Source organism: Astatotilapia calliptera, chromosome 4 (assembly GCF_900246225.1).
Source record: "Astatotilapia calliptera chromosome 4, fAstCal1.2, whole genome shotgun sequence".
Classification (NCBI taxonomy): Eukaryota; Metazoa; Chordata; class Actinopteri; order Cichliformes; family Cichlidae; genus Astatotilapia; species Astatotilapia calliptera.
The window spans coordinates 1,333,157-1,350,000 of NC_039305.1; the positions used below are offsets into that span (position 1 = coordinate 1,333,157).

The window sequence follows — 16,844 nt, forward strand, 5'->3', positions numbered from 1 at the left end:
AGGGAGGGGCGGGGCCATCTGCTGTGATTGGTTGGGATGAGAGAAGGAAGACAGGATAAAGACATGCTGTGGAAGAGAGACAGAGGTTAATAACAGATATGATTCAATGCAGAGAGGTCTGTTATAGTGAGTGAAGTGAGTGAAGAAGAAACACCCAGTGCATCATGGGAATGGAAGAACGCAGTCTTACATATTTGTTTAATATGTGCGTTGAAGGACATGTCCTGGTCAAAAATGACTCCAAGGTTCCTCACAGCGTTACTGGAGGCCAAGGTAATGCCATCCAGAGTAAGAATCTGCTTAGATACCATATTTCTAAGATTTTCAGGGCCGAGTACAATAACCTCAGTTTGATCTGAATTAAGAAGCAGAAAGTTAGCGGCCATCAGGAGGCACAGACAGGTCCACTCCCTCTCATTATACATGGAGAACAGGTGGAATCTGTCTCCACCTTCAGGTTTCTGAGGATCCACATGTCTGCTGATGTCACCTGGACCCACAGCACCATCACCCTGGTAAAGAACGCCCAGCAGTGGCTGCAGTTCCTCCATGTCCTGAGGAAGAATAACCTGGACCTGAAGCTGCTGCTGACCTGCTACAGCTCCTCAGTGGAGAGCGAGTTTGGTACTCAGGGGCCACGACTGAGAACAGGAAGGCTGCACAGAGGGTCATTAACAGCACCCCAAAACATCACTGACTGCCCTCTGCCAGCCCTGGAGGCCATGATCAGATCCTCCTGTCTCAGGTAAACCAGGGCCATCACAGGTGACCCCTCGCACCCCGCCCACCACCTGTTTCACCTACTGCCCTCTGGTCACGGCACAGACACACAAACACACATCCTGCCCACCCACCTCACCAATCTGAGCCATGGTGTGAGTAACCCTCAGCTCTCAGGTGACTCCCACACCGACTCTACTCTGACCGAGTCTTCTCTTTGCTCTCCAATCTGTGCTTTATTCTTATTCTGTGGAGTAATTTCATTGTACATTGACAATAAAGGGCTATTCTATTCTATTCTATTCTATTCTATGTTGCACTGGTCACATCTGCCTCTTAACACAGAATGTAAATATTACCAACACATGTTCCTATGAACTCAAACTTCGTGGAGCTTCTTTACTTACTGCACACCTGAAATAAATGAGTTGACATGATGAACCCCTCTGAAGTTTTGAGATAAGAAATTTGCTTTTTTGAATGTGAAGCCAACGTACAAATGTTACAGGACTAAACTTCAAATCTTCACTGTATCAGTCAGAACTTTGTTATCCTCATTGATTAAACTTCTAAAGTTGAGACTGTCCTGATGAAATTTGGACAAACCTGTTTTACAGTTTCCAACGGCTGACAGGTCGGCTTTTGTACTCTGGGAAAAACATCTTACCTGAGCAGTTCTGACAAAGCCCCGCCCCCCACTGACTCACTTGAAAGAAACTAGGAAACACCTTGCTATTGTTCCTGACTAAAGAGACACACATACACCATCAGACCAAAGTACCAGCTTCCTCTGAGCGAGTCCAGCTGCAGGACACAAAGACAACAACAGCCACACTGAAAGTAAGTTAGTCTAAACATACGACTCAGAGGACGTTTCAGTGAAGAGGAGAAGGAGAACCAGGACTGACTGTACTTCCTGTTTTCAGCTTCATTCACAAACTCGATGGCTTCCGGATCAGACAAGGATCTTAACTGCTCGGTGTGTCAGAACATCTTCTCAGATCCTGTTGTTCTGTCATGTGGCCACAGCTTCTGTACAGACTGTCTGAAGAGCTGGTGGAGAGCAGACTCAACACACAAGTGTCCAGTTTGCAGGAGAAGATCTTCAAGGGACGATCCACCTCGTAACCTGGCTTTAAAGAACCTGTGTGAGTCCTTCCTACAGCAGAGAGATCAGCGAGCTTCAGAGGGTCTCTGCAGTCTGCACTCTGAGAAACTCAGACTCTTCTGTTTGGACCATCAGCAGCCAGTGTGTGTCGTGTGCAGAGACTCTGACAAACACAACAAGCACAGATTCAGACCCATCGATGAAGCTGCACGACAACACAAGCACAAGCTTCGGGAAGCTCTGGAGCCTGTAAAGAAGAAGTTAAAGGTCTGTGAAGAAGTCAAAGTGAAGTTTGACCAAACAGCAGAACACATTAAGGCCCAGGTCCGACGCACAGGGAGGCAGATTAAGGAGCAGTTTAAGAAACTTCACCAGTTTCTAGAAGGAGAAGAGGAGGCCAAGCTGGCTGCACTGAGGGAGGAAGAGGAGCAGAGGAGAGGGAGGATGGAGGAGAGGGTGGAGGCTCTGAGCAGAGAGATAGCAGCTCTTTCAGACACAGTCAGAGCCACAGAGGAGGAGCTGAGAGCTGAAGACGTCTCGTTCCTGCACAACTACAAGGCTGCAGTGGAAAGAGTCCAGCGCTGCCCCCTGCTGGATGATCCACAGCTGCCCTCAGGAGCTCTGATAGACCAGGCCAAACACCTGGGCAACCTGACCTTCAACATCTGGAACAAGATGAAGGACTTGGTGTCCTACACGCCTGCGATCCTGGACCCTAACACCGCTCACCCTGAAGTCCTCCTCTCTGAAGATCTGAGCAGCTTTAGAACAGGAGAGAGGCAGCAGCTTCCTGATAATCCCGAGAGGTTTGATGGAGACAGCTGTGCTGTCCTGGGCTCTGAAGGCTTTAAGTCAGGGACTCACAGCTGGGACGTTCAGGTTGGAGACAGCAAACTGTGGATAACAGGTGTGTCAGCAGAGTCCTGTCAGAGAAAGGGACACATACAATCTGGATTTCTGGAAATAGGGCATCAAAATGATCGATATTATGAATGGGCACCACCAGCTCCGGTGTCTTTTCTCCCAGTAAGGAGGAAGCTCCAGAGGATCAGAGTGACTCTGGACTGGGACGGAGGGAAGCTGTCATTCTCTGATCTTGACACTGACACACATGTACACACCTTCACACACACCTTCACTGAGAGGATGTTTCCTCTTGTTGAAGGTGACTGTAAGTATTGCACCACAGTGCAGGTGTTACCGATGAAGGTGTGTGTGACGAAACAGGCTCCCGACTTTCCTGCTAAAGTGAGGAATTCAAAACAGCCAATTTAAGACGTGATGATAAATTTGGATTTAATCTGTTTGGTTTTGGGCTTTTTAGTTGTCTTCTGGTTCTCTGTTTCCTCTTCCCCTCTATAGAGTTGTTAACTGCATTGTGTTTGTAATTTTTAATTTATGTTGATTGTTCTGATCCTCTGTACGGGTTCTTTATGATAATATTTTTAGTTTTACTTTCTTCTTTTGAGTTCACTAAATTTTGTACTCTGGTTTATAGTTATGTCTTATATTTCGTTCCTTGAGCCTAACCCCATGTCCCCTTGTATCTTCACCCACGACTGCAGACCTGCCGATGGTTCCAACACCATCATTGAGTTTGCTTTTTTTAATTTGGTAGCTGTTTTCTTCTGTGTTTGTTCCCCGTATTACTTTTCTTGTCACATCACCCTTGATTAGTTTCAGCTGTGTTTGTTCCCCACATTTTTCACCTTCCCTTGTTACCTCGGCTGTGTCCCAATTCAGGGTCTGCATGCTTGAAGTACGCGCACTACGCGTACTACGTACGGTGCGTACTATAAGTACGAGAAGTGCGGAAATGAGAGGCTTGTGAAATGGGACGGTATACGCTTCGTCGCGCTGTTCAGGTTGCCTAGCAACCATGATACTAACCGCGAGACACGTTACATACAGCTTTGTGTGACAGAAATGAAGGAGAAAAATGTTTTGTTGGTCATTCATTTTTGTCATGACATCACTTTAGTTGAGTATCTGAGGCTGAGACCACAGGACTGTAAAACATGATTGTTGGGCTTCATTTCTGTGCTGAACAGTCATTTAAGATTAGCTAGTAAATAACAATTAGCTAATGTTGTTCATGAGACTAAAGTAAATGGCCTGCATTTGTATATATACGTATATATATAGGTATATATATATATATATATATATATATATATATATATATATATATATATATATATATATATATATATATATATATATATGTAGGTCAAAGGTCACTCTTTTGAGGATGCCAATGTTCACATTTTGGACAGAGAGGACAGATGGTTTGAAAGAGGAGTGAAAGAAGCATCTATGTCCACTGTGAGCGACCATCTTTGAACAGAGGCGGGGCTTACGACACCAACTCTCTGCCATCTATAATCCAGTTCTGAGATCCTTCCCAGATGCCTTAACACCCACTCACATCCTGGGCCACCTGACCTCAGGAATTCGCATGATAAGGTGGGGCCAGGTTTCACAATGAACACACCCGAAACTCTGGCTGATTGGGACCCACACCCAGTTTCCCACCTTGGCTCAGGCGATTAGAGGATCATCAGGGGTCCTTTTGTCCCTCTGTGGGGGGAAACTCCCACTAGGTTTATATCTGGGACTCTCCACCATTTGACCTTAGAACTGAAGAAGCTTCTCGGATGAGAGGTGAAACGTCTTCAAGCAACTTAAAGAAGTCCAGACGCTTTTCTTTCCAAGCTCCTTTGACTATGTCTTCTAATGATGCTGCCTAAGGGAAGCATGTATAATGTAAACAGAATTGGTCCTAGCACTGAACCCTGTGGAACTCCATAATTAACCTCAGTGTGTGAAGAGGACTCTCCATTTACATGCACAAACTGGAGTCTATTAGATAGATATGATACAAACCACTGCAGTGCAGTACCTGTAATACCTACAGCATGTTCTAATCGCTCTAATAGGATATTATGGTCGACAGTATCGAACGCTGCACTGAGGTCTAGCAGGACAAGCACAGAGATGAGTCCACTGTCAGAGGCCATAAGAAGATCATTTGTAACCTTCACTAAAGCTGTTTCTGTGCTGTGATGAGCTCTGAAACCTGACTGAAACTCTTCAAATAAACCTCTGCAGATGATCTGTTAGCTGTTTGACAACTACTCTTTCAAGGATGTTTGATATAAAGGAAGGTTGGAGATTGGCCTATAATTAGCTAAGACTGCTGGGTCTAGAGATGCTTTTTGAGTAAAGGTTTAACTACAGCCAGCTTGAAGGCCTGTGGTACATAGCTGATCATTAGAGATAGGTTGATCATATTTAAGATCGAAGCATTAATTAATGGCAGGACTTCTTTCTTTTTCTTTTATACAGCGGTCCCTCGTTTATCACAGGAGTTATGTTCTAGAAATAGGCCGACACGCTTTTGAGCCAACTAAGAAAAGCCAGTACAGGAGAAATCTGCTCTCTCTTTCTGGTCCCTGTCAGGACTCTTGCTGCAGCATTTTGGATCAATTCAAGGCTCTTCTCTGTATGCTGCTGCCAAGTATCCGTCTCTGTATATCTGCAGCCTTTCCCGTTGGTTTATTTTTATCTATAAATCTCTGTTTAGGCTGGTTCCTTCTTATCTGAGTGTCTATATGTGTTTGTCCCCAAAGCAGCAAAGCAAAAGGAAAAAATCCTTTTAAATATTCTGCCCTTGTTTCCTGTAAGGATCTACAGAAGAAGCTGAAATGATCAGAACTGGTTCTGATGGAGACATTTAAGACTATCGTCATGGAGCTCTTTCCATCGGTGTGACTGCTTCTAATGATCTTGCAATCACTTATTTATAACTGTATGTTAGAACCAGGACTTCTGCACTGAAGATCAGTTGCATTTGTTTATTTACTTCTTATACAATGTATTGTACTTGTTGTTGTTCAGTCTAATTGTTGAATGTTGTCATTGTGCTTCTTAAATTTGTAAACTCTTAGTTCGGTCTATAGGATCAAGACATTCCTGTGATCCTGACCCCCTCTCCAGCCACTCTGTGCTGGGGGAGGATTATTGTCAACACATCCCTTGTGAAGATTCTGTTTCTTGTGTTGTCGGCTTCCTGCCCTTTTGTGGCTTCACTGTGTTGTGCACGGTGAACCAATACAGGGATTAAACCATATATTGGGTGTGGGGGAGATTACCATTTTATGACCAGGATGTTGTTAGAAACAGTTGGAAGTCACGCACACAGAGACACACACACACACACACACACACACACACACACACACACACACACACACACACACACACACACACACACACACACACACACGTTCTTGCACATGCATACAGATGCTTACACATACACACATAGTGCCTTGTCTTAGAACCATTGGGGGGTTTCACGGTGGGAGGTGCTTGTGTTGTGTTGTGTTTTGTAACAGTTGTCAATAAATAGCTGCCAGCGAGCTGCTCTTTGAAGGACTTTGGGCTGGACACAGGTGAGGAGCTCCAAGAGCTGGTTCTTGACTAAAGACTTCCCTCGCTAGCGGGTTGAAGATGTTCTGTTAAGTCTTCTTTTCTTCATGATGAATAAGTCTCTAGACCCTCACGGCCCCCCTCCTGGACCCCCTGCAGTTTGCATATAGAGCCAACAGGTCTGTAGACGACGCCATCAACATGGCCCTACACTTCATCCTGCAGCATCTGGACTCCCCAGGAACCTACGCCAGGATCCTGTTTGTGGACTTCAGCTCTGCCTTCAACACCATCCTTCCAGACCATCTCCGAGGCAAGCTTTCCCAGATGAATGTGCCTGATCCCATCTGCCGGTGGATCACTGACTTCCTGACGGACAGGAAGCAGCATGTGAAGCTGGGAAAGAACGTCTCGGACTCCCGGACCGTCAGCACCGGCTCCCCTCAGGGCTGTGTTCTTTCTCCTCTGCTCTTCTCCCTGTACACCAGAGGCGGAGCCAGACATTTGAAACACCCGGGGCTTAGCCCAAAGAGTAGTATGCATGTGGGATTTTTTTTTTTTTTTTTGGGGGGGGGGGGGGTGTAGAAATGACTGAAAGATTAATAGGTTCAAAAAAGAATGACTTCATATAGGGAAAAATATATATCACATGTGCAGGACACCTTAAACTAGTTTTTTAATTAAGCAGCAAGGCAGAACAAGGTCAGGGCTGCATCAAGACATGAGGACTAAACCCCAATTCAACCAGACCCAGAACTGATCCAGAATTAAAACAGGACTACAACAGTTCAAAATCAGGACTACTGAGGACTTAACCAAGACAGAACCAGAATCAGAACTAGATGATAGTAGCACTAAAAATCATCATAGACCTGCACTACACTTATTTTTTTAATTCTACCAAAGTCCACTATTTAGATTGAGAAAAGTTTATATAATTATTTAGCCTTGTTGTGCAAACAAGCCTGCATAACTTAATAAATACAGAATTTGAAAAATAACAAACCTAAAAAGAAACACTAGGTACGAGATACATGAGGACCTATGATACGGTGATACTTCTGGTAAACAACCATTTGACTAACATGTGAGTCTCACCTGCTCTTGTTCATCTGTTCTGTTCCTCTCTCTCCCTCTTTGTGCTGACAATCATCAAATATACAGTTGAAACCAGATATTTACTCTTCAGATAAAAACACTTTTTTAATTGTAACATCAAATCAGACTAAATGTTTATTTCTTTAGATTGATAAATATAAAAACATATTTGTTAACTTTAAGAGTAAAGAGAGAAACTATCTGTATTTCTTAATTGCAAATGGCACCAAATTGTATTCAAACTTGAGCCACACTTATGGAGCTCCACAGTTCTTTTCCTGGTGTTTTGGTTGACATCTCTTGATTTTCCCATGTCAAAGAAACAGGCTCTGTGTTTTGCCTTATATGCATCCACAGCTGTGCCACCAGTTTACTCACATGGACTCTACGAACCTATCAGAAGCTTCTTCAGCTCAGAATGGAATCGTCTGGAGTTTTCTTATTAATTAACAATAAATTTAGTGTACATGTACTCCTAAATTTGATGAAAGTGATAAAAATAGCTCTGTCTCTCTTTATTCTGAAATTTAACTAATTCAAAATATATTTCAATATTTATCTAAAACAAAAATTTACTCTAAATTGATGTTGTACAGTAAAAATGTTTTATGTTTTCTCCCTAAAGTGTAAATGTCTGGTTACAAATGTGAATATCCTGCTGTGTACTGAAATCCCTCTTGTTTTGCATAGAAATATACTGAACAACATACAAAGCATAATATATAAAATAACATTTACCTGAGTTTTTTCTTTGAAAGAACCCTCGAATGTCCATTCTTATGTTTCAGTACATAACTGAAACCGATTTAGTCGGGAGGGTAAGAACTGAGAATATGAAATAAACACACGTAAGCTAAGACTCTAAAAAAAATAGCATTTGTTCGGCTTTTCATTTTGCCATTTGTTGATTCACTTGAAGAGCAAGTAACGTAATATTGGTCAAGTGATCAGTTTCATATCAATCTTTCGTGATGCACCGTCATATTTACATTATTTGTACGGTACGAATGATTTGCTTTGGTACCTGGTCAAACTTTAGCTCTCCTTAGTATGGCTGGCTCCGTCTCTCCAACAGCGCACTCACGGGCAGCAGCTGCCCCGCCCCCTCGCTCAGTCGCTTAGTGCCTGAGCTTGGATCATACCAATATCAGGGGGGGATTCACGCACAGTCGTAAATTCCCACAGTGTGCACTATGTGCTTCGAATATTGTGTGTACTTTTTGTTTTATACAGTTGTCAGCCAGGCATCTAACTATGAAAAAATTACACTCCAAAATACCCCGGGCTTCTGACAAAACAACCCGGGCTTAAGCCCCGTAAGCCACCCCCCCGCTCCGCCCCTGCTGTACACCAACTGCTGCACCTCCACCCACCAGTCTGTCAAACTAATCAAGTTTGCAGATGACACCACCGTTATTGGGCTCATCTCGGACGGGGACGAGTCTGCCTACAGGAGGGAGGTTGAACGTCTGGTGTCCTGGTGCAGCCACAACAACCTGGTGCTGAATGCCCAGAAGACAGTGGAGATTATTGTGGACGACATCAGGAAGCACACAGCCCCACTCCTTCCTGGACTCATTCCGCTTCCTGGGTACCACCATCACCCAGGACTTGAAGTGGGAGCCCACCATCACCTCCGTCATCAAGAAAGCCCAGCAGAGGATGTACTTCCTGAGGCAGCTGAAGAAATTCAACCTGCCAACACGGACGATGATGCAGTTCTACACTGCAATCATCGAGTCCATCCTCACCTCCTCCATCACCGTGTGGTATGCTGGAGCCACTATCAGGGACAAACAGAGACTGCAGCGTGTTGTGCGCTCTGCTGAGAAGGTGATTGGCTGCAGACTCCCATCTCTGCAGGACCTGTACACCTCCAGGACACTGGGGCGTGCAGCTCGGATCTCAGCTGACCCTTCTCACCCTGGACACAGTCTGTTTGACCTGCTCCCCTCAGGCAGGAGGCTCCGGTCCATTCGCACCAGAACCTCTCGCCATAAGAACAGTTTCTTCCCCTCTGCTGTTGGACACATGAACAATAACCATATGACTGTTCCCGCCACTCACACATGACCCTACGCTGTGTCACTGCATCATGTTTGCACTGATCACCACCTGCACTCATGTATATATCATGTATATATCTATCTACGTAGCACTTTTAATTCTTATTCTCATTTTTATTTTCATGTCTATTTAAGCGTAATTTATGACAGTATGTTTGCACTGAAGCACCGCAGCAATTTCCTAATGTTGTAAACCTGCTCAACATTTGGCAATAAAACCCATTCTGATTCTGATTCTGATTCTGATTCTGATTCTGATTCTGATTCTGATTCTAAACTAGCGGGGCCTGTGGAAACACAGACCCAACAGTTGTAACTTGTCCTGCCGTCTAGGCAAGTTTTCTGCAGGAAAAGGGTCCTAATGTCAATGTAATGTTAATTCGACTTTATCTGGATAACAATAAATTAGATAACACGAGAAGTAAAGGAATTGATGCTTTATTCTCAGTATGTCCTGACTGTGTAAAACCTTAGACATTCCTCAGATTACTAAATATTACAAGTAACAGTTAAAAAAGTGATCTGGGCAAAAAGTGCTTGAACCTCTGACTCACTTTGCAGATGGGCTGGTGAACCACGTGACTGTGGCTCCTGTACTAGATTTTAAGCAGCACTTGCAGGAGTCTTCAGTCACTCCTGGCATGTCCTCTCCTCAGACTGTGAGTTTGGACCCTGATGAGCTCACACTGAGCTGCCTGCTGCCCACATAGGAGGAGGTAAGAGCCCGAGGCAGGTCACTGCAGGACTCCACTCTGAAATAATGAGTTAAGTTAACCTCCTGCAGTACTGCTAAAGAGCTCTAAATAAGCAAGTTTATAATTTAACAGCTGAACTTGAACTTTTATATAGTAGGTTCAGTTTCAAGATTCTTTATTCGCCACATGCAGAGTTATACAAGTAGAACACGCAGTGAAATGTAACCTGACACGCTGCTCGACTTGTGCAAAAGGGGAGAGAAGAAGAACATTATATACTGCAAACATTAGGTGACTGTGCAGTAGTAGCATGTATGCAGCAAGAATTCTGTACATTAAGTGAATTAAATTAGACAATATGAACATATTTAAAATTAAAAAAGAATTTGAAATGTACATTGTACCGATGGGTTTCTTCGGTCTAAAGCTGATTTACAGATCTCACCATTCTGCTCAGAATTTCTTATACCTTGAATTTGACAAACATAACAGGAGCTGAAACTCAGACTGTAACTCACCAAAACCAAAGTGACTTCAGGAGATTGTTAAACTAAAGAAAAGTAGCAGGAAGTTCTAACTACACTCACACTGCTGTGGACATCTTTCATTTTCTAAAGGTGAGAATGTCCTGATGGAACATAGTGCAGGTACGGCAGGTTTATCCGTACAGCAGCTTTCACACACGATTCAAAGTGCTTTGCAGAAAAAAACAAGAACCAAAAATAAAAGAAAGACAAAACAAAGGCAGAAATAATACTATTAGTAACAGCATCAACAATAAAAACAACAATAAAACAGCGATGGTGCAGATTTCTGATTAGTTAAAAGCAAACACTCAGTTTTGGTTGGAGACGTCAGACCTCAGTGGTTCCTCCTTCAGTCAACTCTACACGATATAAAATGAGCTCCTTCAAATCTCACTGGGGCACAAAATCTGTCAGAGTAGTTGTATGTCTAAGACACCAACAGGCTGATTTATTTACAGCTCTAATAGGAACTCAGGTCCTTGTCCACGATTGTGGTTTTTCCCACAGGTTGACGTCTTTCGTGCCCTGGAGTCAAGATGTCAACTAAGCTGCATCGATCACAGCTGTTCCCGGGATTATCAGGTTGAGTCCTTTTTGAAAATCTTTCAATATGAAGGATTTTTTGTTTCAAATGGGTCAGTTTGAGATGTAAAGACGAATCTACTGCTTTTTGTTGTTTGTTAGTTTGATTGTTTTTGGCCTTTTGTTGACTTTTATTTCCTTGAAAGAGTAGTTGTCAAACAGCTCGGTGATTTTTGAGGTGATTTCAAATCTACATTTGAGTAACAACAACAAAAGACACGATTCTTTTTGTTGTACATTATCATCTTTAAATGTGAATCTGAAATAAAAACAGTAACTGATGTCTGATAAAAACATTTTACATTTTTTACTTTCTAAAAATGAAGCATCACAGAGAGTTTGTTGAGAACAGTCGGGGGAAATCTTCAGCTCCGTCTCTGTATTGTTGTCATCAAATTAACTGGGACTGTCTTTAAGGCCTCATTAAAGCCCACTTTCTCTTGATTGGCTAACTTCCAGAAGCCTGCTGAGGGGCTGTGCACTATCGTATAAAGAACTGTGCTGTGGAACAGTTTTCTGTTTCTCTCGTCTGTTTTCTTGTGTATGTTTGTGGTTATTTTTCAGTTTTCTCTTTAATGTTGTTTCATTTCTTGGCCTGATCTGTAGCTTTGTTCTGTGCGTCTGTTTTTAAAAGGTGCTGTAAATAAAGTTATTCTGTCACAGCAGATTATCTCCCACTAAAGTCCAGATGAACAGAATTTCTTACCTGATGATTGAGCGTCTGAAGTATGAGGTGTGTATCACTGCACACTTTATTTAACCTGAATGTGTGACATCAGAACATTGTGTATGTATATAACCTGACAAGAGGCCCATTTATAACATGAAGGATAGCATGTAGTTCATGTGTTTTTCCAGCAGAGGGCGCTACTAACACAACAGCCCTGTCGGGATGTGGGAAATTCCTCCCTCTCCAGAGCTCCTGCGTAGTTACTGACCTGAGGTGCATATTTCTGTGTTTTTCATCATTTATGCTTAAAATGTAATGTTTTTAAATCTTGTTAATCTATGAGAAATGTGGAAATCGGAATTTCGACTTTTGTCCTGTGACTCACAAATTCACCGGATTGTTAATAATAGTTATGGTTCAAAAATATTTTAAATACTGTGTGTGTGTGTGTGTGTGTGTGTGTGTGTGTGTGTGTGTGTGTGTGTGTGAGAGAGTGTGAGTGAGAGAGCGCGCGCGCGTGTGTGTGTGAGTGAGAGAGCGCGCGCGCGTGTGTGTCTCCCGGACCAGATGACTCGCCTCTGCTGATCATTTCCGGGTTTGCAGATCTCTCTCGTCTTTCCCGCAGTGACTGCACTTCGGTCGGTTTTCTCCTCCGTGTGTGAGTCGGGACCCTGAGAGCAAACACAGAGCTGCCTGCTGCCTGCTTCGGGAAGAGGTAAGACCCCGAGGCTGTCTGACCGCTGCAGAACTTTGCTCTGAAATCTCAAACTTTAAACTTCCGTAAGTGTCGGAGCAGATTTCTGAACAGCTGAAACAACTGAAGGTGGGGCGTGAACAAACATTACCCCACTTTTAAATCGGCTCATAGTACACCCGAAAAATAGCTTTTAATTGATTAGAATCTGAACTTGAACACGTGTTTGAGTTTCATTTTCAGTCTTCTGTCCTTTTGTTGTTCGCCTTGTAATCGGAAGGTTTCCGGTTCGAGCCCCGGCTTGGACAGTCTCGGTCGTTGCGTCCTTGGGCTACTGATGGTGGTCAGAGGGCCCGGTGGTGCCAGTGTCCGGCAGCCTCGCCCCAGGGTGGCTACAGTGTAGCTGCCATCACCAGCGTGTGGATGACTGGATGTGTAAAGCGTACAAATACAGGCCATTTGTTATCACGTCTCTGCTTATTCTCCTTTTAATCACTAAAAAAAATCTCAGGGAAGATCGAACTAGGTGAGTGCTGCCTCAGTCAAACACAGGGGCTTTCATTCAGAGTGTTTTAACGGAGTTTTGTGGGTTGCCAGGTTTGTAAACCATTCCATTTGTTAAGCGTACATGAGCAGCTGTTTGTGATCCTGCAGAGCCGCCTCCTCTGTCAGAGCTGATCATGTTACAGAGGAGAGGGAGCCACCCTCACATTTCCCATGTTATTGGACAGCCCGTGATGATGAGGTGAATGCTGCTATAAAAGCGCTGCAGGAAGCTGCTGACACCTCTGATACACGTAAAAGATGCTACAGGCTGAAACTGTCTGCGTCTTTACTCTTCAGCTCCACCTCCTCCACCCAGGGCTGGATTGGTGGTTTGGCACCCCTCCCCTATCTTCGCCGTGCGCACAGGCAGCCTGTAGAAAAAGTTCAGTGTGGAGAAGATGGAGCTGAAAATCTGAGAGAAAACAAGAAGAAAGTAAAAATAACAGCAGAATTAACGACAACCGTAGTAACAGGTAGTAAGCAGACCTCACAGCAGGCCGCGGCTGCACCAGCTGTGGAGACGTGAGGAAGAGACGAGGAAGATGAGACTAACGTGGTGAGAAAACAGGTGGAGGGAAGCAGAGATTGAAGGATTCGGCTAAATGAATGGCAGCTCTGACCATGAGCTAAGACTCGACTAAGAACTGACCCTGATCAAACCCCGCTTTGATATTTATAATAATAATAAATGAAGCGGGCCGCCGGCGGCTTCATCATCCTCCGAGCGTCGCTGTGATCTGTGTGATTGATGGGTGCGAATCCAAAACAAAAGACAACGATTTCAATTTGAACTTGATCACATTAAAAAGTTGACAGTAGAATTTCTCATTTAAAAAGCTTCGTGCTGCGTTATTAAAGCTGCCCGCGCGGCTCCTTGTTCAGACGGCTTCACCCGCGTGTGCGAGGTGGAGGAGAAATACCCTGGATTACACCAACAAAGGTGGATGCAAATACTGTAACATGAGGTCACGTGGTCGGGGTTGGTTTAAGCTGATTGGATGAAGCTGCGGGTGAAGGAGCAGCTTTCACCACAGTCACACCTGCAGCGCTTCCTGTTACCTGCTCGCCGGTTTCATGCTTCCTCTTTTATTGGCTGTGCCTGACCAGGACGCAGCCTCGTGCAGAGCGTTTAGAAATCTGCAGACTACAGAGTTCAACGCAGTTTGGACACATCTACCTGTGTTGGTCAAGGAAGTAGTTTCGTGAGGTCACTTCCTGTGACAGTCATGGGAACCGGAATGTGAGGTTTTGTGGTTTAACTCAGAGACACAGGACGCGAGGCCCTGAGCTGCTGTTTGCAGAAACACGCCCTGTGCTCGGCGGCTCCAGAGCCACGCCTCCTCTGTGGGTCATCAGTGTTCGCACATTGACTTTATTGTTTTCTTTGTGATTATTGATGATCGGCTGTTTCAGGTCGAGCTTGTTTTTCAGGTCATATGACACTCTGACTTTGAGCAAAGTGCATGCAAATGTTATTGGGCGCACGATCCTGCGGGATTTGTATAGCCTGCTGTGTCTGATTCAGTCACAAGTTCCTCTCAGACTCCGTTTCAGCTCTTATCTCAGCAGCGTGTGAATGTTTGAGCTGATATCCTGACGCCAGTGTGCTCAGACTCACTCACTGTGTGATGTGTTTGCTCTTCAGGGTTGTGGATTCAGCAGAGGACGAGGTTTCGTGTTTCTGGTCGTGGCTCATAAACATGTCGCCAGAGTCTTTACAGACCTGGAATTTATGGAAATATGGAGATAAAATGACTAAAAGGCAGGCAGCAGACTAACCCGGCAGGTGAACCTAAACCCCGGCAGGTGAACCTAAACCCCGGCAGGCCTCTTATTGGTGAAACCTTTGCACCACCCACAGACTCGTGCTCTGCTGTGGAGGTGTCAGCCAGTCGTTTACAGAGACTTTGTTAGGGTCTGTGTTCAATAATCAATAACTGCCATCAGGCGGCTTGTATTGATTAGCTGTAGAAACAGGAGATGCTGACAGATGTCAGTAAAAAGCTGAACCAGCGTGAAGAAGTCTTCCCTCAGAGTCGGTTCTTTTTTTCTTCATTTGAAATCAAACGTGATAAAAATTGTTTTTTAAGGTTATTCTCAGCTTTTCTCTTTTCCTGATACACTTCCTTCTTTCCTCTAATAAGCCCCGCCCTCTCTATGCCATCATCTGCAGTAATTCGCTGACATCATGTCTAAGAAGGCCGGAAACCGCGGGCCAGAGATGGAGGGGCTGTTGGAGGCATCGATCATCCGGATCCCTCCGCATCACTACATCCACGTCCTGGACCAGAACACCAACATCGCCCGAGTGGAGATCGGACCGCTCACCTACATCCGCCAGGACAACGAGAGGTCAGAGGAAGCCGCCCTCCGGCTTCAGCAGGAAGACCTCTGACATTCAGGCTTCCTCGGGAGGAGCTCAAAACTTCATAACATCAAAGTCTTCTCCTTTTTTTCCCCCAGAGTGCTTTTCACTCCGGTGCGCATGGTCATGGTGCCTCCTCGTCACTATTGTGTGATCGCTAACCCCGTGGCCCGCGATGACGACAACCAGGTCCTGTTTGACCAATCTGGACAGGCCAAGCTGCGTCACGCCGACCTGGAGATCCGCCTGACCCAGGACCCGTTCCCCCTGTACCCCGGGGAGGAGATGCAACAGGTTTGTTCATTTATTTCACGGGAATTCAAACTTTATCAGGGAGACGTAATGAAGATGAAAACATAAAGAAGTTATTAAAAAAGGATGAAAAGTCAGGCTGCAGGCTTCCAGAAACTGACCAATCAGAAGGAAGTGGGCGGTGCGGAGAATAAATCAGGCTTTTGAACTGAATCATGAACAGCTGAAAAAGTTCAATTTAACATTAAAGAAGAAGAAACTCTTTCACTGCGTGTTCTGTCATGGAAGGAGGAGTCACTGAAGAGTTTCTTTGTTCTCGCTGATTCGAATGACGATTTTTGGCCTCCAGGACGTGACGCCGCTGCAGATCGTGTACCCCGACACGGCTCTGCGTCTGCAGGCTCTGCTGGACTTTGAGGTGGAGGGAGGAGAGAAGAGAGTAGCTGGAGACGAGTGGCTGTTCGAAGGACCCGGTGTGTACTGGTTTGACTGGTTGTCAGAACAAATACTTCATTGATTTGCATTTTCCTTTTAATCTGCGTCTCTGAAAGCACGGCACGAGCTGCAATTACGATATATATCTCTCGTCTGGTTTCAGGGACCTACATCCCCAGGAAGGAGGTGGCCGTGCTGGAGACCATCAAGGCCACGGTGATCAGGGAGAACCAGGCCATCAGGCTGAGAGCTCGCAAGGAGGGCAAGGACAGAACCGGAGTCAACAGAGTGACAGGTAACACTCACCTGTGAGCACCCCTGAACTGTTTGAAGCTCCGCCCCCAAATGTACCCAAGAAGTCAGTTCACAGAGAGAAAGATCAAACTAAACAACTTTTTTTTTCATCTTGCACATGTGGAACTTATTTGTTTCCCTTTTTTCTTCTCTTGGTGGTTTTGGATGCTCAGATTTTCCTGCATTTTGTAATGAATCAACTTCACTTTGGCGTCACATAAAACCTTCAATCAAAGCTGATTATGATTAAACAGTAAAAATGAAATGAATACAAGAAATGAGGTTGGCTCCGCCTATTTCAGCTCCATACTTTTATTAATTCACTCTATTAGAATAGAATAGAATAGCCTCTTTATTA

At 44.6% G+C, this 16,844-nt stretch overlaps 2 protein-coding genes across 4 annotated transcripts in view; both read left to right on the forward strand.

The window, feature by feature from the left end:
• The first annotated feature begins 1,212 nt into the window (after nucleotides 1–1,212).
• Nucleotides 1,213–10,136, forward strand: LOC113021419 (nuclear factor 7, ovary-like). Its single transcript, XM_026166072.1, has 3 exons — nucleotides 1,213–2,224; nucleotides 2,504–2,735; nucleotides 9,988–10,136. The coding sequence occupies exons 1-3, from the start codon at nucleotides 1,664–1,666 to the stop codon at nucleotides 10,134–10,136; spliced, it is 942 nt and encodes a 313-aa protein (XP_026021857.1). The 5' UTR covers nucleotides 1,213–1,663.
• A 2,326-nt stretch (nucleotides 10,137–12,462) lies between these two features.
• The window catches only part of mvp (major vault protein), a 14,826-nt gene continuing 10,444 nt past the window's right edge, over nucleotides 12,463–16,844 (forward strand). Inside the window, exons 1-5 of one of the 3 annotated variants that reach the window (XM_026163875.1) lie at nucleotides 12,463–12,615; nucleotides 15,285–15,492; nucleotides 15,604–15,799; nucleotides 16,107–16,230; nucleotides 16,356–16,487. In XM_026163875.1, coding sequence (XP_026019660.1) covers nucleotides 15,329–15,492; nucleotides 15,604–15,799; nucleotides 16,107–16,230; nucleotides 16,356–16,487 — 616 coding nt within the window. In that variant the 5' untranslated portion in view covers nucleotides 12,463–12,615; nucleotides 15,285–15,328. Of the gene's footprint in view, nucleotides 12,616–14,223; nucleotides 14,485–15,284; nucleotides 15,493–15,603; nucleotides 15,800–16,106; nucleotides 16,231–16,355; nucleotides 16,488–16,844 lie in introns of those variants that run through there. The other 2 variants (XM_026163874.1, XM_026163876.1) reach the window with 2 other exon arrangements.